This window comes from Tamandua tetradactyla, chromosome 22 (genome assembly GCF_023851605.1).
Source record: "Tamandua tetradactyla isolate mTamTet1 chromosome 22, mTamTet1.pri, whole genome shotgun sequence".
NCBI classification, from domain to species: Eukaryota; Metazoa; Chordata; class Mammalia; order Pilosa; family Myrmecophagidae; genus Tamandua; species Tamandua tetradactyla.
The window spans coordinates 12,346,912-12,372,731 of record NC_135348.1 but is presented as its reverse complement, the minus strand read 5'-3'; the positions used below and the strand labels follow the sequence as shown (position 1 = coordinate 12,372,731).

Below are 25,820 nucleotides of genomic sequence, written 5' to 3'. Positions count from 1 at the left end.
GAACCAAGGTCTCCAGATAAAATATCTGGTCAATGTAAATATCTTAAATGTATAAATGGGGTTTGGATAATATTTAGTATTATGTTTTCAGACAAACGTTTTCATTTTTAAAATGACCAACGTATCACAGAATACTCTTTCTGCATGGTAGAAAAATGTAGTCAAATGAATGCTAGGGAGACTCATATTTTAAATGTGTAAAATCAACTATTTGTAAGACTTTAGAAGATTTCAAATGCATCTTCCATGTATTTTTTAAAAGACGTTAGTTAGACCCTAGGAAAAAAAAAATAGAGTGTGCATTCCAGTCTCACAGAAATGTCTTAAAGGATAGATGCTCATTTCTAAACTATTGGTTAAAACCATTCAAATCAAAATGATCGAGACAATCTTTTTAACTTTACAATGCGCCTATGCCTTTGGGTGATGTGAAAAGAGGAGGGAAGGTACGTCCCTTGGTACAGCCTTCTCATAGAAATTTTAAAAATCCAGAGACAGTTTAAAGATTTAAAAAAACAAACAAAAAAACTCAACTTTATTTCGAAAAGCACTGTGTCTCAGTTACATTTAGCTACAGTACAAACGTTCAGGAAATAGCACCAGGGAAATTAAAGACTTGGCCGCTGCACCCTTCCCGCTTTCCCGGCCCACTGCGCCAAGCAAGGTGCAGCAAGGCGCTCCCTCTCCCACCCTCCTCACTGGGCTGCCAGGGGCCGGATTTTCATGCGAACCACTCGGAGGGAATAATCTGCCCCTCGGAAGGGGACCCACACCACCCCGTTCTCAATCTCGTAAGGACTGTTGTGCCTCGGGTCGTAGGCGCCCCCGGGGTAGTAGACGCCGTTGAGGTTGGCCGCCTGGCAGCTGTTGTACCACCAGCCTCCCCCGTAGACCTCCGCGCAGTTCTCCTCCCACCGGTCGGCGTCCCTGTCGAAGGTGCTGAACTGCATGCCGGCGTGCCACGTGTACTCGGGCCCGTCCTCTTCGGACCCCGCGATCAGGGCATCGCCCGCCGTGCCCTCGTAGGAGGAGACGTGCAGGGCGTAGCCCCCCGCCTCGGAGTCCACCCGGACGCGGTATTCGGCGTAAGCCCTGGTCCCGGCCCAGTCCTCCAGTTCCACCCGCAGGACAGCGCCCCGCAGCGTCAGCAAGTGGAGGTACTCGTTGCCTAGCCAGAATTCACCTTCCCCCTTCTCATTCAGGCGGCCGAAACCTCTCTTGTAGTCTTGCCAGGTGCGGTTAAAATTCTGGGATCCGTCCATTCTTTGCTGGATCAAAAGCCATCCTCCCACACCGGTCTCTTGATCGCAGTAAACTGAAAAAATCTTACTGGATCCCGGGGGCTTGACACTGAAAATGCCACTTTGGGCACCTGAAGGATGTGTTTGAAGGACATCACCACAGTCTAAAAAAAAAATTAAGCTGGTTGGAAGTTACTCTCATTTAATTCTCAAAGACAGGCATGGCCCATATTAAATGAAGGCAGATTATGGCTTCCACTCCCTTCTCTCCCTTCCTTCCTTCCTTCCTTCCTTCCATAATGGACTTATTTTGGGTTAGAATCTATGGAAAAGAGGGGTAATTTGCATCTACAAATTGCAAAGGGAGTTTTTCTTAATGGACTTGGAATTTTACTTCTGCATACTAAGTAGCAAGTAACCATTAAAGCTATCTAAGCATCAATTAATACTGATATAACTCTTTTCCACCTGACCTAAATGCCAACTGAGACACATACTGAAAATCTGATTAATAAAATGGGTGACAAATTCAACAATATGCATTTTGAATACTGAAAGAATTTAGTTAAGCAAACTCAACATCGAGTGTCAGAAGACTTCATTCATTTGACAGTTGTTTATTGAGTGATTACTGTATCACTGTTAGGCATCTGGGAATACAGAAATGGACATGATAGACACAGTTCTCGCCCTCATGGAAAAACAGACAAAAAAGTGTAATTCAATAAAGTGTGATAGAGTGTTAGGGAAGAAGTGCAAAGTGCTATGAGGAGCACTTGAAGGAACAATTAACCTAGTCTAGGTGGTCGGGGAAGGCTTCCTGGAAGAGGAAGTGTGGATACCTCTGGAAGTGCGAGCTCTAGGATGGCCTCTCTTGGTGCTATATTCTTCTCTGAGTGCTTCGCTTTCAGCTCCGTCTGTAATTTTATAGCTCTTGGTTTCAAGTGTGGTGATTCCTTCTTTTATATTCAGGCCACTGGTTCCAAACTGTTTGCTGGAAGGGATCTCAGATGCACTGCCCAAGCGTGTGAAAATGTCAGAGTCTGAGTCCCCTTTGAATGTAGATGATGATACGCGTGAGAACATTTTTCCACTTGAGTCAGTGTCAAAGAAGGCAGCCGCATCAGGGTGCCTCAGATGAAATTCACTCAAGCTACCTCTGCTAGGCAAAGTATGGAACAGGTCCAACTCAACTGCATCCCCACATTCAGAGCCATCTTCTGAGTTCACCACTTCCGTGACCACTTTCTTGTGACCATCAGGCCCCACACTGGTGTGGGTAATACTTTTGGAGCATGAACGACGAGTGGTGGTGGTGCTGCTGCTGCTGCTGCTGCTGCTACCAGATGTGACCTTCCCACCACCAATCAGGAGCTCTTTAGTTTCTTTATTAGTGATCTGTTTACCTGTGTGGAATTCTCTCTCTGCCCCTGGTCTTACACCTTCTGACACCTCTTCAAATTCACCCCAGTCTGGTTTGGCAGGCTTGGAAATCCCATGCCCAGAGCTGCTAGAGCTCCCAGAGCTCCAACTGCCAGTACTAACAGATCCAGTGCTCCCTGGATTCCAAGTACCAGGGCTAGGAGAGCCAGAGCTCCCAGGTTTCCAACCAGTACCACTAGAAGATCCAGTGCTCCAACTGCCAGTACTACCAGATCCAGTGCTCTCAGGATTCCAAGTATCAGGGTTAGGAGAGCCAGAGCTCCCAGGTTTCCAAGTACTACCACTAGAAGATCCAGTGCTCCAGCTGCCAGTACTAACAGATCCAGTGCTCCCAGGATTCCAAGTATGGGTAGGAGAGCCAGAGCTCCCAGGTTTCCAAGCACTACCACCAGAAGATCCCGTGCTCCAACTGCCAGTACTACCAGATCCAGTGCTCTCAGGATTCCAAGTATCAGGGTTAGGAGAGCCAGAGCTCCCAGGTTTCCAAGTACTACCACTAGAAGATCCAGTGCTCCAGCTGCCAGTACTAACAGATCCAGTGCTCCCAGGATTCCAAGCACCAGCACCACTAGAGCTCCCAGTATGCCAAGTGCCACCAGTGCCAGGTTCAGGGTTCCTGGAGCTTCCAGGCTCTGGTCTTGTTCCGTAAGGTGTTGAGTCTCCTCGAACAGTTCCATCACCACCAGATCTGTCTAACTCCATTTTCATCTGCTTTATTTCCGTTAGTACTTTCCACTCTGGAGGAGCCGTCTGAAGCTGGCTCTTGAAATCTCCAGGGACCAGGTCTTGAACTTGGCTCATTTTTAGCACCGGTAAATATTGCCTATCTCTGGAGGGAAGTAGCTCTACAGAAATGACCTGTTCAAGTTGCTTCTGCTGATCTTCATAGTTCTTTAGATCTACTTCATGGGCTAAGGCCCTACTACATGACCCTTTGCAAGCTCGGATCTTAATATCAATGTCCACCTAGAAAGAGGGGAAGAAAGATAAATAGAAAACATAGATTTAATAAATAAACTATGTTTATTGAGTGCCTGGTAGTTGATGTTTTAGGAAACCATTCTTACTTCTTTGTCATAGAGACCTATCAGCTAATACTCTTTATTTTCCACTTATGTAGCATACTCAGTGAAAGAGATGCTGGGTACTTGTGCCCTTTCTCCTTGTATAGGCTAGCCAGGATAAGCAATGGGAGCTATTTGCATTCATCTTAGGCTTAGAATGCATCACAAGTAAGATGCTGGTCCCATTGAAAGGAAACATTAAGTAGTCCCCAGTGAAACTGAGGCTGAAGACTCACAGGCGTGGAGGTGTCATGGGAAGGGCTAGGGCTTTGGAATCGAAGAGACATTTGCTTTTCAAATTGACTATCTACATGCCCTTGGAAAATTTACTTAATGTCTCTGAGCTTGATTCTTCATTGTTAGAGTGAGAAAAAATAATATCGATTTTGCAAGTGAATAACGAACATACCACTTTGCTCCGCGTATTATAGTAGACACAATAAATAATTATTTCCTTCCTTTTCCTTGCTATTCAAAAAGAAGGGAATCTGGCATTGGAACCACATACTTACCTCCAGTCGTTTCATTTCTACCAGCTGATCCCAGACATTTTTCTGCAGAAGTTGGATACGCTGAACTTGTTCTATGACTTTACGCTTCAGTATCTCAATTCTGCTTCTCAGATCATCTGTTACTTGCCTAAATGTATTATCACTGTCTGAAATCGAAAATATGGGTAATGAAGTAGCTGCTGAGTGATTTTCTTATAATTGCAAGCAAAAAAGGAAATGTGCTTTTAAACATCTCCCGTTTTATTTCACTTTTTGTTTGTTCCGGATTTTTTTATTTGTGTAACCCACACCAATTACGCATTTGATATTTGTACTATATCGTGTCCTGCAGTTATCATGGATGACGGTTAAGATGCTCTACTAGCAATCAGTAATCCAAATAAATACAGAAGAAGGGATTACTTTGACATTTTAAAGGTGTCGTGGTGGGAAAGCCAGTTGCATCACATTCCAATTATTTTGTCATGTCTTTTATCAGGGGACTTGACATATTATTGCATTCTCTTATTGAGAAACTTTTGCTCCTGTGTAAAGATTTGAACTTTTTTCTAAACTTTGTAGGGTCAATAGGATCACTCACTTGCCAGCTAGTGTTGAATCACTGACTTTAAGTTATTCAAGTGTCCCTTAAGCATACAATTTCCATGAATTTTTAGGGCAAGACTGTTGTCATTTAAAAATTATTTAAGGCTTCATTTTAAAGGCCCTCCCTAAGTTTACCTCTCATGTTATCACAGAAGGAAAGGGTTTCACTTTCTCTAAAAATAGTCAAAGCACATATTCAGGAACTAGAGCTTCACTAAGCTTCCTGCCCATATGCCTGGTGGGAATCGAGTGTTTTCTGGGCCTAATGGGCATCCAGATGGAAAAAGGCAGCATATTTTTTTTCAAATAAAGGTCCTATAAGAAAGATATATAGGGTTCTATATTTTAAATAGGAAAATATCTGAATATTCAGCTCTGTAGGGCCCATGGGTTCAATTTCCAGCTCTATCCATGGTAGCTTTATGTACTGGGGCTAGCCTTTGGTCTCTCAGTTTTCCCCTCTGTAAAATGGAAGTGGAAAATTTTACTCAAAGGTCCTGCACTTTTATTTTCAATATATCCTCTTGAAAAGAACACACAAGTTCTAGTCTTCAATCCAAAATTCTGATAGGTTATGACCTTAATTCTAAGCTAAGCTTTCTTACATTATGAAAGTATCAAAAACAAACTCTTCTTTAAAATTCAAGGATATGATGGAAGCATGTATTTCTGAGCTATATTCTTTGAGATAAAATTGCCCTAGCTATAAGGAGGAATGATCTTTATTTATCATTTACTTATTTGGGGGTTTTATTGTTGTTTTTTGCTATAACATAAAAGCACCAAATATGTAATACTTACTATCGGCCTTGGCAAAATCCCCTCTCAAAAGTTCCATTATATTCCGGGTCAGTGAATTAGAATCCTTATTGTTCCTCTGATAATCAAATAGGGAATTTCTGAGGCTTTCGATTCTATTTGTAAAATCACGGTTGACTTCATCAATCAACCCTTTCATTCTGCAGCCAGAAGGACATTTGTAGTTCTGAAAGTGAAGGGGGAAAACTATATGAAGGGCTTGACTCTTGGATCCAAAACTTGTTTGTAGGTTTCCATGCAGCCCGCATTGCTCTCCTCCCCTATATCTTCAAATCATCTATTGGTCTTAGAGTGGTTGGCAATCATAGAGACATTCTGGAACGAAGGCACACTTAACCATAAATTAGACCCACAAAAGCTTGAGGCCACAATGCTCATACATTAGGCTCCTAAGACTTGCCTGAACACATCACTTAAATTCAATCTACAAATCCCACTAATGATTCAGAGTTCAGGAAGTACATGTTATCTTGGTCATTACAACAGAGCTCTTGGGTCTAGGTTCCTTGCCATTCTTTAATTTGACATAGAAGGAGCCATTTGATTATTTCCTATTGGAAAAGCTTTCTTTGACCCATCAGACAAGGCCCTATGACCCCATCTGGCATCACAAGGGAAAGAATCTCCCATTTCCACTGCCATTACTCACCCAGTCTTCATCAGAGCAGAAGGGCCAGTCTGTCCCTTTGCAGGTAGACTGCTGTCTTTCCACAAGTCTTGGACCACGCACACCTCCTCCTTCAGCTAAAAATTCACCTTCAGTGGTTTCTGCAGTCTTTGAACAGCCACACACACACACACACACACACACACAAGAGAACAAATCACCAGATAAGAAGGAGACACTGGACTTTCTCAGAGGTTATGAGCATCTACTTTGGGGTCTCCACAGGCCCAGGGTATCTTATCTTTCAAACGAGTATATTAATACCCACTTCACAGGGTTATTATTAAAATTAAAGGAGGGCGATACAACGGTGGCGCAGTGGCAGAGTTCTCCCCTGCCATGGCGTAGACCCTGGTTCAAGTCCCAGTGCCTGCCCATGCAAAACAAACAAACTAACAAACAAAAACAAAACTGAGGAGATTAGGTATGGATTTCTTAGCTGTGCTTGACACTACATATGCATTTAATAAATGGAAAACCATCTTAAAGGATCCATTATAAAAGGAAAATCATCGGAAGGAGCAAAACAAGTTCAATTTTACCTTTTTTGTTTTCATTAACGTCTGATGATAGAAAAATAATTAAAACATTCAGAATTCTTTCTCCTATAATTGCTGCTTCAGTAGGAAAGAACCCTTAAGTTAGTGTGTGTCTCTCCTTCAATTTTCTACCATAAGCCTTGGATTTGAGTCTGTAATTTGGGCAAGCATATATCAAGGTCACAAACGTGGCTACTTCACAAATGCTTTCTTGGTTACTCACCCAAGAAACAAAACAGAAATAGTAGTTCATGCCTGACAACTGTTTTTTTTTGTTTTGCTTTATTTTGTTTTGTATGCTGAATGGTGGGGTCACATTTCATTCTTTTTCCATGTGAGTATCCCATTATTGCAGCACCATTTGTTGAATTTTTGTTTGTTTTTCTTTGCTTGTTTGGGAAGTGCGTGGGTCGGAAATCGAACCCAGGTCTCCCGCATGGCAGGTGAGAATTCTACACTGAACTATGCTCTTACCCCCTCTGACAACTGTTTTGAACACCTTATAATCAGAAATACAGATTCTAGAAATTTTATTGTGATCCCTAAGATTAAATTAAATTTTAAAAATTCTGCCAACAAAAACTTTATATTCTAATGAATGAAGGTAGGTTTTAGGTTTTAGCTATTTTCAGTCTATGGCACCAACTTACAAGGATTTTTCCAAGACTATTTTAACATGGGATAGTTTATTCATATAATTGGTTAATATTTGCAGTCTCATTCTCATTTTTTAAAAAATTCAAATAATAATAATAATTAGGGGAATCAAAAACAATTTATATAACGGAGCAAGTGCATTTCTTTTCCCTAATCAATAATTTCATGCAAATTTCAGGATAAAATAGTACAACAATAAAAATAGGCAGAAACTGAATATTTATAGCTAATAAGGGAGAAAGAGAAATAATTGAAACCCATGTATCATCCAAAATATCACTTTAGCAAATGATTTTAATTTTATTGCTGCAAATTTTTTAACTTATTATTTTACTACAAAGGAGAAAATTCAGTTAGAAATTTCTCTTTAGTTTTATCTGCTTACTCTCTGATATTAGAATTTGCAAGCAGCGAGGAGCAAAAAACATAGTTAATTAACATCCTGGATGAGTATCCAGTACTTAGGTACTTAGGTAACTGAGTTTCCTAAACAAATGTCATATTTTTCTAAGATCCAAGTGTTTTAGAAGCCTTATGGAATGACATTTTTCTTTTCTTACATAGGTCCCTGGAGTCAGATTTTAGAAAATAGTGCACTATTTATTAGTTTCTTAAAAGAACATAATTGCTTCCAAAATACTGTATGCCTTATCAATTCACTTCTCATTTGATGTAATATGTCTTCAAAGGTAACTCACTTTTTTTTTTGACTTGAAAGAAAAACCAAAGCAATCTTTTCAAAGAACTATGTTAAAACCAATGGCCCTGCATATTATGGACATTTAATAAGAATTTAAGAATTTCTCTAAAAAAAAGCTTTTTTTAGAGAAAAAGCTTTTTATCATACAAATATTTTGTTCTATTAACTAGCATTATAATACCCTGCGGATATAAAGCAACAAAGACAGCCAAGATTTCTTGCTGATTTTTTTTTTTAAGCGCTGTTAACTTGTGCGTCTGAGCTACAGGTGTTAAAGCTTCCCTTGCAAATTTATACACTTTGCTCCATCAAGCCCTCCGTCTTGGGCTTGGTAACAGTGCACTGTTGTACCAAGCCCATTTTAGGAACTTGCCTCAAAGGTCTAGTACTTCAAAGGATAACAGTGTGTTAAGACATAGACGGGTGAACTCAGATCTATGAACTCCTTGTGAAATAAACACCAGCGAGAAAGAGAGAAGAGAAAATAAAGAGACCATACCCATACTGTGCCCACCAGACTCAGAAGCAGGCAGAAGATCTTCCCAGAAAGCATCTTTTCTGAGGGTGGGGCCCGCTGAAGAGGAGCCCAGCCGCTGGGACGAAGGCAGATGGCTTTCACTGAGGTCCTCATCCCATTTAAATCTGCAGGCTGTGTGGTTAATCATTAGCTTTGCCCCTTGAGAGGGTCATCAGGCACTCTACAATCCCTCGAGGCTTCTGCAAGCTTGGTGTCCCAGAGATTCTTGCTCAATTCCCCCAAACTTGTTTGCTTCCGATAAGCTGTTGCTTCTCCAGCCAGCAGTTAGGGGAAGATCCCACATTCCAGGAACGTGAAATCTTTTGAAAATGCAGTGGAATACAGGAGGATGCATTCATACTACTGTACATGAAGGGATATGGAGAGCGGCTGAGACAGGCTAGCTATAGCTGTGCGAAGCTGAGGTTTTGAAAATGATGTTTCACTTTATATAGGAATTATGGTTGGGTGATCTGATTTTTTTTTAAAAAAATGACTGTGGTGATGAGCTGACTCTGAAGTCTTTTCCAAGTTTACTTTTAACAGAGTATTTTCCTCTCTCTGCAATGGTTAAGACAGCAGCCGGTAGATCCAAACCCCTGAATTCATAATCCCAGCTACACTGTTTCCCAGCTCAAATTCCTCATTTGTAAACAGAGGATAATGATAATCTAGCACAAGTTCTTGTGGAGAATAAATGAGTTAAACCATGTGTAGCCCTCAGAACAGTGATCAATGCACAGTACGTACTCACCAAGTGTTAACAATCATTATTGTTATTGTTATATTGTTATAGATTGTATATTGTTATAATATATAATATATCATTATACATTGCACTGCATATAGTGCAGTGAAAATCGCCTTTTCTTTTCTGTTTCTGTGCCTTTGGACATACTAACTTGCTTTCCTGGATTCTCATCTCCATTTCAAAGTTCTCCTTGGGTTTGTACTTGCTATTTGATACAAGTGTTTGTTTGATGCTTGCTGTTTCATGATTCTCACAAGTACTTACTTACATGTCTTACTCCCTTACTTCATCCCAGGTTCTGCTTTCCTCCTTGGAAAGGCCTTCTCCAAAACCCAGATTTAGCAAATACAAGCATAGAAAGCCTAGGTAAATTTGAATTTTTTTGATAAACAATGTTTTTATTTTTTTAGTTTAAATATGTTCCATGCAACATTTGGGACATTCTTATCCCAACATTTTTTGCTGTTTATCTGAAATTCAAATTTAATGGGATATCCTGCATTTTATGTGGTAATTCCATCCTGGCTCAATTTCTGATTCCTATGTGAAGCCTATTCTGGTAATGGCAATAGCCAATATTTAGTAAGTGATTATTAAGTGTCACGCACTTTGCTAAACACTTTACAGGTTCCTCATTTCATCTTGCCAATTACAAGTAATGTGATTCTTCTACCATTCCTTAAACCATGTGCCACATGTGGCATTTATCATGGTTGGAGGGTTGATCTCTCCCACTAGATCCTAAAGTTCTGGAGCACTGAAATGATATTTTATTGATCTTTGCATTCTCCCTCAAACTTAGCACAGCACCCAATGCATTGATATTTATTGAATAGATGTAGAAAAGAAATCCCAAGCTTGGCTGTGCAGGTGTGAGTTTTCACTGAGCAAGAGAGCAAGAGTGAGTTCCACTGTCGTGAAGTTTACCTGCTGCCTCCTCAGCCACTGTACACATGTGAAGTTTGCTAAAAATGGATAAAAGCCTCTGCACAAGGCGGTACCCTCCTTCACTGCTTGGTCTATGAAAGTTTTCTTGTCCTGTTCAAGCTCGCTCCTGATGAGGATTTTGGGATGAGAGATTCTAGAGGCAGCTGCAATGTTTAGAGGATCCAGAGGGCAGCTGAAAACCTGGGTTGCACTCACAATAACTGAATTGGCAAAATATTAGTCATGGATAAGCAAAACTTGGACCTTCTGGAACATTTTCCTGGGTCCACAGGTAGTGCCCTTAATAGGAGGTGAGCGTGGGTATAACAGAAGTTGCCAGATGGTGACCTGGTGAGCTTTATGTGATTTGGCTGAACCTAACCTGATTCAAAGTAATTATCAGGAAACAATCTGAATGCCACTCTCTGGTGCCATGTCAGAGCGTTTCCAAGAATGCCACTTGAGGACTCATTACTTGCTGTTCCACAGTTTCCACAGGTGTCTGCATGTCTTACTCCTTTACTTCAACCAAGGTTCTGCTCAAACAGCACCTCCTTGGAAAGGCCTTCTCCAAAGTCCTGCCGACAGAGCAGCCGTCCTCACGTGGTTTTCTTTTTTCATAGTACACTTATCTCTACTGCACAATATCTATTTGGGAAATGAGTTATTTTATGTCTCCCCTGTCCTGAACTTCACAAGGCTAATGCACACTGCCTAAGACAATGGAGGTCATTTAGCAGGTGCTTATAAATACCTGCTGAAGGAAATGAAGGCTTTCTCCGCGGCTGTAGGGTACAAAAGTAATGGTCTTTGTAGTGTAAGATCTGGATTCTAGCTCATGGACAAACTACTTAAATTCTCCGAGCCTGTTATCTACTTGTCTGTAAAAGGGGGATATCAATATTTATCTTGCAGGATTGATGTGAAGATAATATGAAATGATATATTTAATCTATATATGGTATATGTAATGCTTGTATATAATTATACATTGATACATAAAATTATATATGCATGCATAATCATATTCATGTGTTTGAAAGTGTTCAAAATACACACTAGGTATTCCAGTAATTGTAGCTTTTATTGCTCCTAGAATGCCTCAATGCCCAGTGCTCCAAAATTGAAAGTCCCCAGGGTATGGCTCTCCGATGCCAGGATTCCCTAACCAGGCACTTTTGTGGGGTTGTCTTTTGACCTGGACATCAAGCTTGGCTCCACACCGCTTGGCCATGCAACATGGTACGCAATGGCCGAACGAGTTTTGTTTCATACAGAGAGCCAACCAAATGAAGAGTCAGTAAAGCAGAAATAACAAGGAATATATATATTTTTAAATGTGACAATGAGTGTTTATATACAAGTGTAAAAAGTGGAAAAAAAAAAAACAGGCAAAATTTATGGTTTCCTAAACAACAGCCTCTTTTTCCCAGAGATGGCTAAATCCTATTTTCCTTGGCTCTAGTGAGAGTTCTCTTTCATTTATTAAGTCTTTTGAAATTAATATGATATTCCCTAAGTTATCATAAATACTTAAGTGCAGGAATTCACAAATGTATTATAGCCTAACATTTGGCAGGACTGGCATAGTTTTATTTGTATGGCCTGTAATGTATGTAGAAAGGATAGAAATTCTATAGCTTGTAATTATGTCTCAGTTTTTAAACTTAGACAAGAAAGCTTACACATGAAGAAAAACATATATATATATAGCTGGTGATCTAAATATTTCCCATTATATAAACTCAAATAAAAAAAATTAATAACAGGCTGGGCCATGGTGGCTCAGCAGGCAGAGTTCTCGCCTGCCATGCCAGAGACCTGGGTTCGATTCCTGGTGCCTGCCCATGCAATAGTAATAGTAATAATAATAATAATAATAATTTTAAATGAGGTATTAATCCTGCCCTGGGTTATACCCCAGAGGACGAGAGACCTATCCCATTCTTTACTGATTTACATTAAGTGTATTGAATTTGGAGGGCAGTTCACTTGTTTATTCTTTCAAATTTTTCCTTTTTTTTCCTTTTCTTTTTGCATGGGCAGGCACCAGGAATGAAACCTGGGTCTCTGGCATGGCAGGTGAGAACTCGGCCTGCTGAGCCACCATCGCACCACCCTATTCTTTCAAATCTAACAATCATTTATTGAATATAGACTACTTATCAAGTCCTATATGGTGACGTAATTGATATACAAAGGCAAACAATGCTTAGACCTTTACCTTCATGAGGCTTACAATTGGTAAGCAAGTCAAATATGCAGCGGTTAAGAATTAAGTTGAACCATATGGAATTACCGGCTTTGTAGATCAGAATATTTGAAAATCGGCAATATCGTATGGTTCAACCTAATACAAAATAATATGCATTTTGTTATTATATATATTATATATATATATTTATATAATAAAATAATATATATTATTTTGTATAAATAAGTTTGTATAATAATACAAAAACAAATTTTGTCTAATAATACAAAAACAAAACGCTGTGAGTACATTCAAAATCTTCTAGAATACAAAGTAAAGAATACTATGTCATTTCTGAATTGCTTTTTGTTGTTCCATTTTGAGTAAAATATTCCTTAAATTGTCAGATTCAATTCAGGTCTCAAACTGTAAGAAGCCTCTGAAAAATAGTCACTGTGTCTTTTAACACAGAACTCTGAATGAATCTGTAAATTTATTATTGCAATAATAATAAAAATATCATAGTACTTTGATAGCAATACTTTGTTAAAATAAGATTAAATGTGTGATTAGAAAGTACTAAAATTATTTTTAAACTTTGAAGTCTGAATCACAAAAATTTAGGAAAACCTGGTGCTTATAATTTCATAGAGCCTCTGCTTCAGGTTTTACAGTAGTAGCTGGTCTATAAAGAATCCACTGGAAAGCTTCTTTTGCATGGGCAGGTACCGGGAATCGAACCCAAGTCTCCAGCATGGCAGGTGAGAACTCTGCCTGCTGAACCATTGTGGGCCACCCAAGGCTCCTTCATTTTTTAATCTTATTTTCTCTATTCATCTCCTGCACTTTGAAGGTGTAGCAAAGGTTTGTTTTTATGAAGCTATTTAGTGGGAAAGATAAATAAGCTGGTATACTTATTTGTAAGAGTGATGGTGTTTTTACTTTCAGAATTCATTGATAACATGGCTCCATATGGTTTCCTGGAAGTTAAAGCTGTCAAAAGAAGGTGGGAATTTCTTTAAATACAGGGAAATGATTTTGAACTGCAGTGAAGAGAGTGAGGAGGATAAGAAAGAGCTGTTCTTTATCTTGCTTGAGTCTATCACACTGCATTTCTCTTTACTCTCTTTATTCAGGAAGGAAATCACCTTATTTCTTATGATTTCACTGATGTCCAGATTATGCCAATTTAATTTAATTATGTTATCATTTATGGAATTAAGTTTTATAAATGTTCTAATAATTTAATAATCTTTTTTTTTTGGCCTTAGCATAATTTTGCTTTATGGTCTTTTACATAAGCATTTTTACTCAAGTTCCCGTAATTAGTTGTGTGTGTGTGTGTGTGTGTGTGTGTGTGTATGAGAGAGAGAGAGAGAGAGAGAGAGAGGGAAAGAAAGAGAGAAAGATATGGAAGGGGTTCCCTAAATTTTCCTAACTGTTTTAATCCTTTACATTTTTCACTATATTATCAACTAAATAATTTTTGCAGATAAATTTACTTTCTCCTTTAATGTGTTTTTTTACAGGATTACTAATTTTTCTGCACTGAATGTGTACCAAAACATAAATGCAAATTTTGAAAAGTAAAAACATTGTACAAATGTATTGATGTATTAATATCAAGAACATGGACTCATTCTAACATCATATAACTTAAATTTGTACAATTCTGCAAACTTCTCTGCTGTTTTCACTGCGGGTCTTCTGTTAAAAATTAGTAAGTAAGATCTGTCAGTAGGTGCTGATTTAACACAGCTGAATTAAGACCTGGGGATATAATGTTTGTAAGGTACTTAGAGTGTTCACAAGCAAGGAATTTTGCAGAAAGTATGGAGTAACTTAATCTCCAAGATCTACTTAATTCTCTGTGATTTTTAAATGAGGGTTTATTTTTAATTGCTCATTTTATAGTAAAATCAGGGCAATTTAAAAAAGGTTTTGGAGTGAAATTTTTGCTTAAATAGGATTCAACAAAATTTTTTCTTAGAAAAACACAGGAAAATGCAAATTGAGGGACATTCTACAAAATACCTGAACAAGGTCATGGAAAACACGACAAAACTGAAAAACTGTCACAGACCAGAGGAGACTAAGGAGCTATGACACCTAAATGTAATGTAGTATTCTGGATGGGACCCAGAAACAAAAGGAGGACATGAGTGTTAAAACTGGTGAGATCTGAATAAAGCATAGAAGTTAGGGAATAGTAATGTCTCAGTGTCGTTTTAAAAGTTGTGATAAATGTACCATGGTAATGAAAAATACTAGTAGTAAGGGGAACTGGGTGAGGGCTACATGGGAACTCTCTGGGTTGCTTTTGCAATTTTTATGTAAATCAAAAATTATTCCAAAAATAGTTTGTTAAAAAGCAAAACCAAAAAATGTAAATTATTAAAATTATATCTTCAAACTTACTCAACATCAGAGTCAAACCCGGTATGGCCATAGAAATCTTCACAGCCAAAAACAACTCGATTTTCTTTTGGTCTCATGGTCTCTGGAACACTTTCGTATGTTATCTCACATCACACCACAGCCCTGTGTCGTAAGGGGAACAAATTATGAGGGAAAACATTTCCAGTCCAAGGTCTCTTGAGTGTTAGAACACATTTTTTTTTTTTTCTGAGTCACATTTTAACTGTTAGTTTCTGAGAATTTGAAAGAGGCCACTTTCATCACAAAGTGGAATCTGCCCTTCTTGTGTATTTAGGGAGAGTCAACAGGTAGGTTTATTTAGGGAGGTTTCTCCATCTGATTCTGGCCATGTTCTTGTTCTGAAGGTGCCAGTAGAAGAAACCCTAAATAAGAAACTGGGAAATGAGTATGCGGGCCAAGGACACTGGCTTTTGGAGTTGGGAACTCCATTTCTGACTGAGTTGTAGACCTGATTATATGGGATGATCCTCAAATTACCTGTATGTGCCATTAAATATTGCCCAGTGAAACTGAAGTGAATAATTGCTTGAGGCTGTGTCAGTTAGGCTTCCCAGGAAGCTCTCCACACTGATAGGGAACCATCTTCTTTCAAGCCAGCGGTTTACCCTGCTACCAGATGGCATCATAGGGGAATTTTGCCAAACATTCCAAAAAGAACTAACACTAATCCTGTTCAAGCTATTCCAAAAATTTGAGGAAGAAGGAATACTACTTAACTCATTTTATGGACCTAATATCACTCTAATACCAAAAACCAGTAAAGATGCTTGAAGAAGGGAAAACTACATAGCTCCTGAGTTTCCTTAATGAATATAGATGCAAAAATTCCCAACGAAGTTTTTGCAAATCAAATCCAATGACTCATTAACAGAATTACACACCAAGATCAAGTGTAGTTTATAGCAGGCATGCCAGGGTGGTCCAACATAAGAAAATCAATTGATGTAATAGAACACATTAACAAATCAAAAGGGAAAAATCACATAATCATTTTGATTAACGCAGAAAAGCACCTGACAAAATTCAGCATCTTTTTCTGATAAAAGCACTTCAAAAGTTAGGAATCAGAGGAAACTTTCTCAATATGATAAAAGGCATGTATAAAAACCCCACAGCCAACATCACATCTAAAGGTAAGAGACTGAAATCTTTCTCCCAAAGATCGGGAATGAGACAAAGATGCCCACTGTCACCACTATTATTCAACATTGTGCTAGAAGTTCTAGCTAGAGCAATCAGGCAAGAAAGAGAAATAAAAGGCATCCAAATCAGAAAAGAAGTAATGAAACTTTCATTATTTGCAAATGATATGATCTCATACTTGGAAAATCCTGAGAAATCTACAATAAAGCTACTTGAGCTAATAAATTCAGCAAAGTGGTGGGATACAAGATTAATGTGCAAAAATCAGTGATGTTACTGTACACAAGCAGTGACCTAACTGAGGAGACAATTAAGGAAAAAATTCCATTCAAAATAGCAACTGAAAGAATCAAGTATTTAGGAATAAACTTAACCAGGGATGTAAAGGGTCTGTACACAGAAAACTACAAAACATTGCTAAAAGAAATCAAAGAAGATGTCAAAAGGTGGAAAGACATTCTGTGCTCATGAATAGGTAAGTTAAAAGTCATTAAGATGTCAGTTCTGTCCGTGTTAATCTACAATTTCAATGCAATTCCAGAAACTTAATTTGAATACTTGGAAAAGCTAGTTATCAGATTTATTTGGAAGGGCAAGAGAACTTGAATAACCAAAAAATATTCTTAAAAGGAAGAATTAAATGGAAGGATTAACACTCCCTGATCTTAAAGCTTATTATAAAGTCACAGTGGTCAAAACAGCATGGTACTGGCACAAAGATAGAAGCATTGATCAGTGGAATTGAATCGAGAGTATGGAAATAAATCACCAAAACTATGGTCAATTGATCTGTGACAAGGTCACACATCTACTATACTGGAACAGAATAGCGTTTTCAATAAATGGGTCTAGGATAAGTGGATATCGATAGTTTAAAGAATGAAAGAGGACCCCTAGATTAAACCCTATACAAAAATGAACTCAAAGTGGTTCAAAGACCTAAATATAAGAGCCAGTACCATAAAACTCCTAGAAGAAAATATAGGGAAACATCTTCAAGACCTAGTAATGGGAGGTATCTCCTTAAACTTTACACCAAAAGCACAAGCAACAAAAGAAAAAAATAGATAAATGGGAACTCCTCAAAATCAAATGCTTCTGTGCCTCAAAGGACTTTGTCAAAATGGTGAAAAAGCAGCCAACTCAATGGGAGAAAATATTTGGTAACCACATATCAGGTAAGTGATATCCAGTATAGGTAAAGAGATCATACAGCTCAAAAACAAAAGAGCAAATAACCCAATTATAAAATGGGCAAGAGATATGAACAGAAATTTTTCTGAAGAGCAAATACAAATGGCTAAAAAACACAGGAAAAGACGTTATCTCACATTTATGAGAATGGGCTTCTATTAAACAAGCAAGAAACTAGAAATGTTGGAGAGGATATGGAGAAATTGGAACAATTATTCACTGCTGGTGGAAATGATAACCACTGTGGAAGACAGTTTAGCAGTTCCTAAATACCGAGTTGCCCAATGACCCGGCAATCCCACTACTTGTTATTACCCAGAAGAGCTGAAAGCAGTAACACAAACAGACATCTGTGTGCAAAAATTCATAATGGCATTTTTCACAATTGTCAAAAGATGGAAATAATCCAAATGCCCAACAGATGAATGGATTAACAAAATGTGTTATATACATACGATGGAATATTATGCAGCAGTAAGAAACCAGTACCACACAATACTGGGGCAAATTATTGGGGGAGGGGACAATATTTAAGGGAAGTTTTGGATGTTCTGTTTGGTGAGGGTGGGTGTATCTATTGTTTTTCTCTTTGAAGCAATGAAAATTGTCCAAAATTGATAGTGATCATGGTTGGTCAACAAAGTGAGGCTACAATGAGATATGTATTGTTTATTTTGCACATTATCCCTGATACACAGTGAATGGAGGTGGCTGAAGAGTACAATGACTGAGAAGCAGGAAGGCAAGACTGTTGCATATATATATGATGGAATGCTGAATGGTTACAGAAAGGAACAAAGTCATGAGTCATGCAGTGAGGTGAGTGAACCTTGAGACAATGAGGTGAGTTGTGCAAAATAAGCCAGAAACAAAAGGACAAATATTCTTTGGTCTCTTTTAGAAAACACTTATAAGAAAATTGGGGCCTAGATTGTAAGCTCTTAAGCAGTCATATTTATTCCTGAGCTTTAAGGGTTATTTCTAGATTCTGAGATGCTGTGCTCTATATGTATAATCTGGTATCTCCCTGGAGCTTTGGGTAAATGTGTGATACCTAAGACTCAAAGTTGGAGTTCTGCAGCTCTGAAAGTCAGACTTGCTATTTACAACAACTGTTAAGGAAACAAAGAAGGAAATCAGGCTTCAATTAGAGATAAGAGTGAAGGCAATCTGATTGGGACTAAGGTAAATCAGAATACAAGGGAAAGGATGACAGTGTCTGTATTTTAGAACTTCACCTACTGTATAGACCAATAGAAGAGAGCTTTATTCTCTGTAGCACACAATCTAACTCAACCTGTCTGGATAGTTCAATTAAACAACCCAAATTTATGGAACCCAGAATGGAAATGAGGGTTTATAATTCTTTATAGCTTAATGTAATACCTGGACGCATCCCAGGCCATGTTGGGCAGATAAATAAAACATACTAGCAAAGTCCCTTGAGGGACTGGAGAAAAAAAATATTCAACTATTAAGCTTTCCACCTAAGAAACCCCAGATACTCTCTGAAACACTAAGGACTACCAAGTTAATAGACCAAGCCCTTCCTCTTGAAGCTTGCTCTTATGAAATTTATTTCTGCAGTGAAGAAGCTAAGCCTACCTATAATTATACCTAAGAGTTACTTCCAGAGCACCTATTTTGTTGCTAAGTTGTGGCCTCTCTCTCTCTCTCTCTCTCTCTCTAAGCCCAACTCTGAAAGTAAAATCATTACCCTCCCCCCTACATGGGACATGATGTCCAGGGGTGTGAGTCTCCCTGACAACCTGGGGCATGACTCCCAGGGATGAGCTTGGCCCCTGGCACCATGGGATCAACAATGTCTTCCTGACCAAAAGAGGGAAAATAAATGTAACAAAATAAGGTATAAGTGGCTAAGAGAGTTCAAATAGAGTTGAGAGGATATTCTAGAGACTACTCTTATGCAAGCTTTAGCTAGATATTGCTAATTGTCAAGATTTGCTAAACCCCAACCAACATCATTCCTGTGAGCCCTAAAGAACACCCAGGGCTCTAGCTGAGATCCTACAAAAGTTGCATGCACTAAGTTTACTTTTCAGAAAAATAAAATGTTTAGATGGTTCCCAGGCCAGAAAATTCCTGAAACCCAGAGGTGACAGTCTCTCCAAGAACATCAACTAGTTCCATTCCCTTATCCCATATTACTGACACTATTTTTCAACATGAAAAAAAGTTAGAATGGGCGTAGCCCAAATATCCCTAAAGATTGTGAGAAGGATCAAAGGTGAAGGAGGAGTTATAACAGAGACATTAGGATTTAACAAATGCATATGACTATGAAATCATTATATTGCTATTTCTTTTTAGTCCTTGGTTTCTTGGAGCAACTAGAAGGGAAAACCTGAAATTGTGGAACTATAACCCATCCAAAACTTTGAAATCTGTTCTATAACTACTTGTTGAAATGTACTTTGATATTTATTGCATATATATATATATATTTCATTTTTAAAATGTTAAAGGAAGCAGTTGGTCATATATGTGAGGGTTGATTTCTGATCTCTTAATTCCGTTCCACTGGTCTCTACTTCTGTCCTTGTGCCAGTACCATGCTGTTTTGATCACTGTGGCTTTGTAATAAGCTTTAAATTAAGGAAATGTGAGGCTTCCAACTTCATTCTTCTTTATCAACAAGGCTTTAGCTATTCAGGGACTCTTAACCTTCCACATAATTTTGATGATAAGCTTTTCCATTTCTCCAAATAAAGTGGTTGAAATTTTGATTGGGGGTGTATTGAATCTATAACTTGTTTTGGGTAGTATTGATACCTTAATGGTATTTCATCTTCCAATCCATAAAATGGAATGTCCTTCCATGTACTTAGGTCTTCTTTGATTTCTTTTAACAATATTTTGTAGTTTTCTTGTGTACAATCCTTTATATCCTTGATTAGATTTATTCTCAGATATTTTATTCTTTTAGTTGTTGTGAATGGAATTCTTTTCTTGAGTTCTTCTCCAATTATTCAATGCTTGTGTATAGAAACACTACCGGTTTTTGGGTGTTGACCTTGTATCCCACCACTTTGCTGAATTCATTTATTAACTCTAGGAAGTTTGTTGTGAAATTTTCAGGACTTTCTGTATATAGAGTCATATCATCAGCAAATAGGGAAAGTTTTATTTCTTCCTTTCCAATTTGGGTGCTTTTTATTCCTTTTTCTTGCCTGATTATTTTGGCAACAACTTCCAGTACAATATTGAATAGCATAGGTGACAGTGGGCAGCCTTGTCCTGTTCCTGATCTTAGTGGGAAAGTGTGCAGTCTTTCACCATTAACTCAAACATTAGCTGTGGGCTTAGCTTAATACCCACTCTCATCTTGAGTAGGTTTCCTTCTCTTTCCAGTGTTATAAGTGTTTTTATAAAGAAAAGGTGCTGTATTTGTCAAATGCCCTTTGTGCATCAATTGAGATGATCATATGGGCTTTTTTGTTCCTCCATGCTGTTAATGTGGTGTATTACATTAACTGATTTTCTTATGTTGAACCAACCTTGCATACCTGAGATAAATCCCAGTTGATCATTGTGTATAATTCTTTTAATATGCTTTCAGATTTGATTTTCTAGTTCTTTGTAAAATAGCAAATAGGATTTTTGCATTTATATTCATAAGATGGTTTGTGGTTTTCTTTTCTTGTAGTGTCTTTATCTGGCTTTTGTATGAGGGTGACATTGGCCTCATAGAATGAGTTAGGGAGTGTTGCCTGTTTTTCAATTTCTTGGAAGAGTTTGAGCAGAATTGGAGTGAAGTTTGCTTGGATTGTTTGTTAGAATTCCACTGTAAAACCATCTGGTCCTGGGCTTTTCTTTGCTGTAAGCTTTTTGATTAAGGAGCCAATCATTTTATTAGGAATTGGTTTGTTAAGATATTTTATTTCTTTTTGAGTCAATGAGACAGTTTGAGGTTTATAAGAATTTTTTCCTTTTCATCTAGGTTATATAGTTTATTGGATATAGTTGTTCATAATATGAATGAACAACTTAGAATCCTTTTTGTTTCATTGGGGTCAGTAGTAATGTCTCCCTTTTGATTTCTAATTATTGTTATGCATATCTTCTCTCATTTTTAATTTGTCAGCCTAGCTAAAGGTTTGGAAACATTATAGATCTTTTCAAAGAATCAACTTTTGGTTTTCTTGATTCTCTCTATTGCTTTTCCCCCTATTTCATTCATCTTTACACTCATCTTGTTATTTCCTTCCTTCTGTTAGCTTTGGGTTTAGTTTGCTTTTCTTTTTCTAGCTCTTTCAGTTAGGTTAGGTCTCTGATTTGGAGTCGTTCTTCTTTTATAATGTAAGCACTGAGAGCTGTAAATTTCCCTCTCAGCACTGCCCTCACAGCATCCCATAAGTTGTGTTATGTTGTATTTTCCTTCTGATTTCCTATTCAACCCATTTGTTGTTGTGATGGTCAGGTTCATGTGATAACTTGTCCAGTGGATAGTGCCCAGTTGTCTCTCTGGTCAAGTAAGCACTGGCCTAACTGTTGCTGTGAGGATATTTCATGGACTTAAACCATGAGCATGTTTGGCTACATCCACAGCTGATTACATCTGCAGTCGACTGAGGGGAATATCTTCTGCACTGAGTGACACTTAATCTAATTATTCGAAGGGTTTTAAGGAGAATTCAAAAGAAAACATTTTTATTTCCTCTTCAGCCAACCAGCCTCTCCTGGGGAGTTTGTCGAAGGCCTTCATTGGATTTGCCAGCTTGTTGACAACCCTACAGATTTTGAACTCTTAAGTCCTCACAGTTGCATGAGATACTTTTATAAATCTTATATTTACAGATATGTCCTGTTGGTTCTGTTTCTCTTGAGAACCCTACCTAATACAATTGTTTTAAAATATGTTGTTTAATTTCTACATACATGTGAATTTTCCCTTTCTTCTTCTGTTATTAATGTCTAGCATCATTCTTTTGCTGTTTTGAGAATATATGTCATATGATTTCAATATTTTTTAATTTTTTGAGTCTTGTTTTGTGACCCAACATATGGTCTATCTTGGAGAATGATCAATGTGCACTCAAGAAGATTTATTCTATTTTCATTTGGTGCAGTGTTCTATATATGTCTGTTGGGCCTCATTGGTTTAATTTATTTAAAAGTTGTCTGTACTTCCTTGTTGATCTGAACAGATGTTCTATCCATTATTGAGAGTCATGCATTAAAGTTTCCTGTGATTATAAAGAACTGTCAATTTCTCCTTTCAAATCTATAAGTATTTGTTTCATGTATCTTAGGGCTCTGCTGTTAGGTGTATATTTATTTATAACTGCTACATCTTCCTGTTGAAATGTCCCCTTTATTAGAACGCAATGACCATCTTTATCCCTCATATTTGTCTATTTTATCCAATGTTAGTATAGCCAGTCCAGCTCTCTTTTGGTTACTACTTGCACGGTATATAGTTTTTATATACTTTCACCATGAAACTACTTGTTTCTTTGACTCTGTGGTGAGTCTGTAGACAGCATATAATTGGATCATACTTTTTTATACATTCTGCCAATCTTTGCTTTTTGATTGGAAAGTTTAATTCATTTACATTTAAAATCATTACTGATGATGCAAGTCTTTCTTCTGCCATTTTGCTATCCACCCTTTGTAAGACTTGTATTTTTTTGTCCCTGGCTTGCATTAAAGCCTACTTCTGTATTTATTTGCTTTATTGTGTTGGGCCAAATTGAATGCTTTTTCATTTCTATCTCACATATTTTTCATTTATTTCCCTTGTGGTATCCACAGAGTTAAATTTTAACATCCTAAATATATAACAATCATATATGGTTTAATACCAACTTAACTTCAATAGCATGCATGTATAATTTTCGTATACACGTCTGCCCCTCATCATTTTTTGTACTTTTTAACCACTTATATCTTTGCACATTGTGTGTCCCCAAACCTAGATTCATCATTACTTTTTTTGTATGTTTGTTTTTGCATGGGCAGGCACCGGGAATTGAACCCAGGTCTCCAGCATGGCAGGCGAGAAGTCTGCCACTGTGCCACCAATGTCAGCCCCCATCATTATTTTTATGCATTTGCATTTTAGCACCAATAGGAAGTAAGAAGTGGCATGACATACCAAATAATACAGTACAATAATACTGGCATTTATAATTACCCAAATGGTTACCTTTACCACAGGTCTTTATTTCACTATCCCCCTTTGAGCCTCTATCTCTCTTGTCCTTTTGTCGTAGTCTGAAAAACTCCCTTTAGCATTGCTTGTAGGGCAGGTCTAGTGGTTATGAACTCCCTCAGTTTTTGTTTATATGAGTATGTATTAATTGCTCCCTCATTTTTTTTTTTTTTTTGGCATAGGTAGGCTCCAGGAATCGAACCCGAGTCTCAGGTATGGCAGGCAAGAACTCTGCCACTATGCCCAGCCCCTGCTCCCTCACTTTAAAAAGAGAATCCCATTGGATATAAGATTCTTGGCTGGCGGTTATTTTTCTTTAGTACTTTTAGTATTTCAACCCATCCCCTTCTTGTCTGGTAATTATAAATGCCAATATATATCTTAAATCCTGATGAGAAATGCACCTTCAATCTTATTTGGACTCCCTTGTATGAAACAGGTTGCTTTCCTCTTGCAGCTTTCAGAACTCTCTCCTTGTGCTTTGCATTGGATAGAATGATCGGTTTATGACAGTGTGTATTTTTCTTCATGTTTATCTTGTTTGTTGTTCTCTGAGCTGCTTGGATGTGCATAGTCACATCTTTTTCTAAGTTTTGGAATTTCTCTGTCATTATTTCTTTGATATTCCTTCTGCCCCTCTCTCTTTTTCTTTTCCTACTGGGATTCCCACAATGTACATCCTGGGGAGACCTGATGGGCTCCCATAGCTATATTTGGCTATTTTTACTTAAAAAATGGTTTCTACAATTTTATTTTTGTTACACTTCTGCTTAAAATCAGTGAATTCCTAGTCCAGCTTCAGGGCTTTTATAAGCAATTTATATTGTCGAGATCCAAGGTATGCTACAAGACGCAGCCTGGAGCAAAATTAGAAATAACATCTTTCTAAAGACAGGTTTTGAAATCTATTCCAGTAGATTAAGGTGTTTCCTTTCTCTGGTAGCACGACTGTGACATATCTGGCTGCTCCGCTACCATTCACAGGAATAGCCAAGAAAACAGGGAAGAGACCACCCAAAACAAGTCCAGCATGTCATCCCCATGTGACAGTGCCTGTCTCACAATTCAAGTCACCTGCACCCAAAGGTAAACTTATAAAACCTCTGTAAGATACGTGTGTTGTCAAAAATGGAATCAATTGCTCCTTTTGTCTACCTTGTCAACAGATGAGTAGGACATATGGAATAAAAATATAATAGGGGGAACAAATGTTAAAATAAATTTAGTTTGAAATGCTAGTGATCAATGAAAGAGAGGGGTAAGGGGTATATGGTATGTATAATCTTTTTTTCTGTTTTCATTTTATTTCTTTTTCTGTTGTCTTTTTATTTCTTTTTCTGAATTGATGCAAATGTTCTAAGAAGTGATCATGATGATGAATATGCAACTATGTGATGATATTGTGAATTACTGATTATATATGTAGAATGGAATGATCATATGTTAGGAAAGTGTGTGTTTCTTGTCATATTTTTTTTAATTTAAAAATTAATAATAAAAAAAATGCACATTCAAGCAGAGGTTTTTTCATCCTCATTTGTTTAGATGTCTCCAAAGACCTTCATCTAACCCTGGCCACGTTGGGTGAGAGGATAATAAAATCAAATAAGAAATGTTCCCTGCCTTCTAGGAGCTCACAACCTATAATATCATGCTCTACAGTCAGAGATACCTAAAATTAATGAGACATAACAAAAGGTTGCTTGCATTCAAAACTGTGTCATATTTTTCAAAAAATTATTTCCCCTAAATCCTTGCTTTTACAACTTATTATGTATTAAAAAATAATCGTGTCACACACAAAAAATGGGATCAATCCCATTGGTAAGCCAGCAATTATACAAGCCTGTGTTACAAGACATTTCAAAAAAGACTGTTTGCTATTAGTCTTCAGAAAGCAGCATGAAGTCCAATATGTGTTGATTCATGCTCAAAAAGATTCTTTTCTATTTCTGGAAGTTGATTAATTTTTCTGGTTATGATAGTCAAAGTTGTTAAGCTTTCCTTGATAGTATCTGGTTCATGATTTTCCATATTGTGCCTTACGCTCCCCTTATCTCAGCTAGTGCTGCCTATTGCATCTCCTTTAGCCCTCCAGGACTCACAGCAACTCTGCTTCCCTCACATGGCAGCAGCTGACCTGTGATTCATTCACCTGTTTTCACTTTTAATATTTCTTTTCTCTTTCTGCTCCTCTGCCTGTCTCATTTCAAGTGTCTTGAATTCAGGTTCACTGATTCTTTCTTTGGC

General features: G+C 37.8%; 1 protein-coding gene and 1 pseudogene across 1 annotated transcript; both read right to left on the bottom strand.

Annotated features, from left to right (window-relative positions):
* Positions 1 to 470: 470 nt before the first annotated feature.
* Positions 471 to 8,858, bottom strand: FGA (fibrinogen alpha chain). Its single transcript, XM_077139739.1, has 6 exons — positions 8,727 to 8,858; positions 6,314 to 6,439; positions 5,647 to 5,830; positions 4,261 to 4,406; positions 2,084 to 3,650; positions 471 to 1,405 (listed from the first exon to the last, which is right to left on the bottom strand). Exons 1-6 carry the CDS (start codon positions 8,856 to 8,858, stop codon positions 696 to 698), a joined length of 2,865 nt encoding a protein of 954 aa, XP_076995854.1. The 3' UTR covers positions 471 to 695.
* A 15,499-nt stretch (positions 8,859 to 24,357) lies between these two features.
* On the bottom strand, positions 24,358 to 25,604 carry LOC143665976 (transmembrane protein 126A pseudogene; annotated as a pseudogene).
* Between the last annotated feature and the right edge of the window lie 216 nt (positions 25,605 to 25,820).

Coding starts and splice junctions, on each gene's coding strand:
- FGA (XM_077139739.1), bottom strand. CDS start 8,858: ATGAGGACCTCAGTGAAAGCCATCTGCCTTCGTCCCAGCGGCTGGGCT. Junction 5,831..6,313: donor TCTGCTCTGATGAAGACTGG/GTGAGTAATGGC, acceptor CTTCACTTTCAG/AACTACAAATGTCCTTCTGG. Junction 3,651..4,260: donor TAGAAATGAAACGACTGGAG/GTAAGTATGTGG, acceptor CCCTCTTTCTAG/GTGGACATTGATATTAAGAT.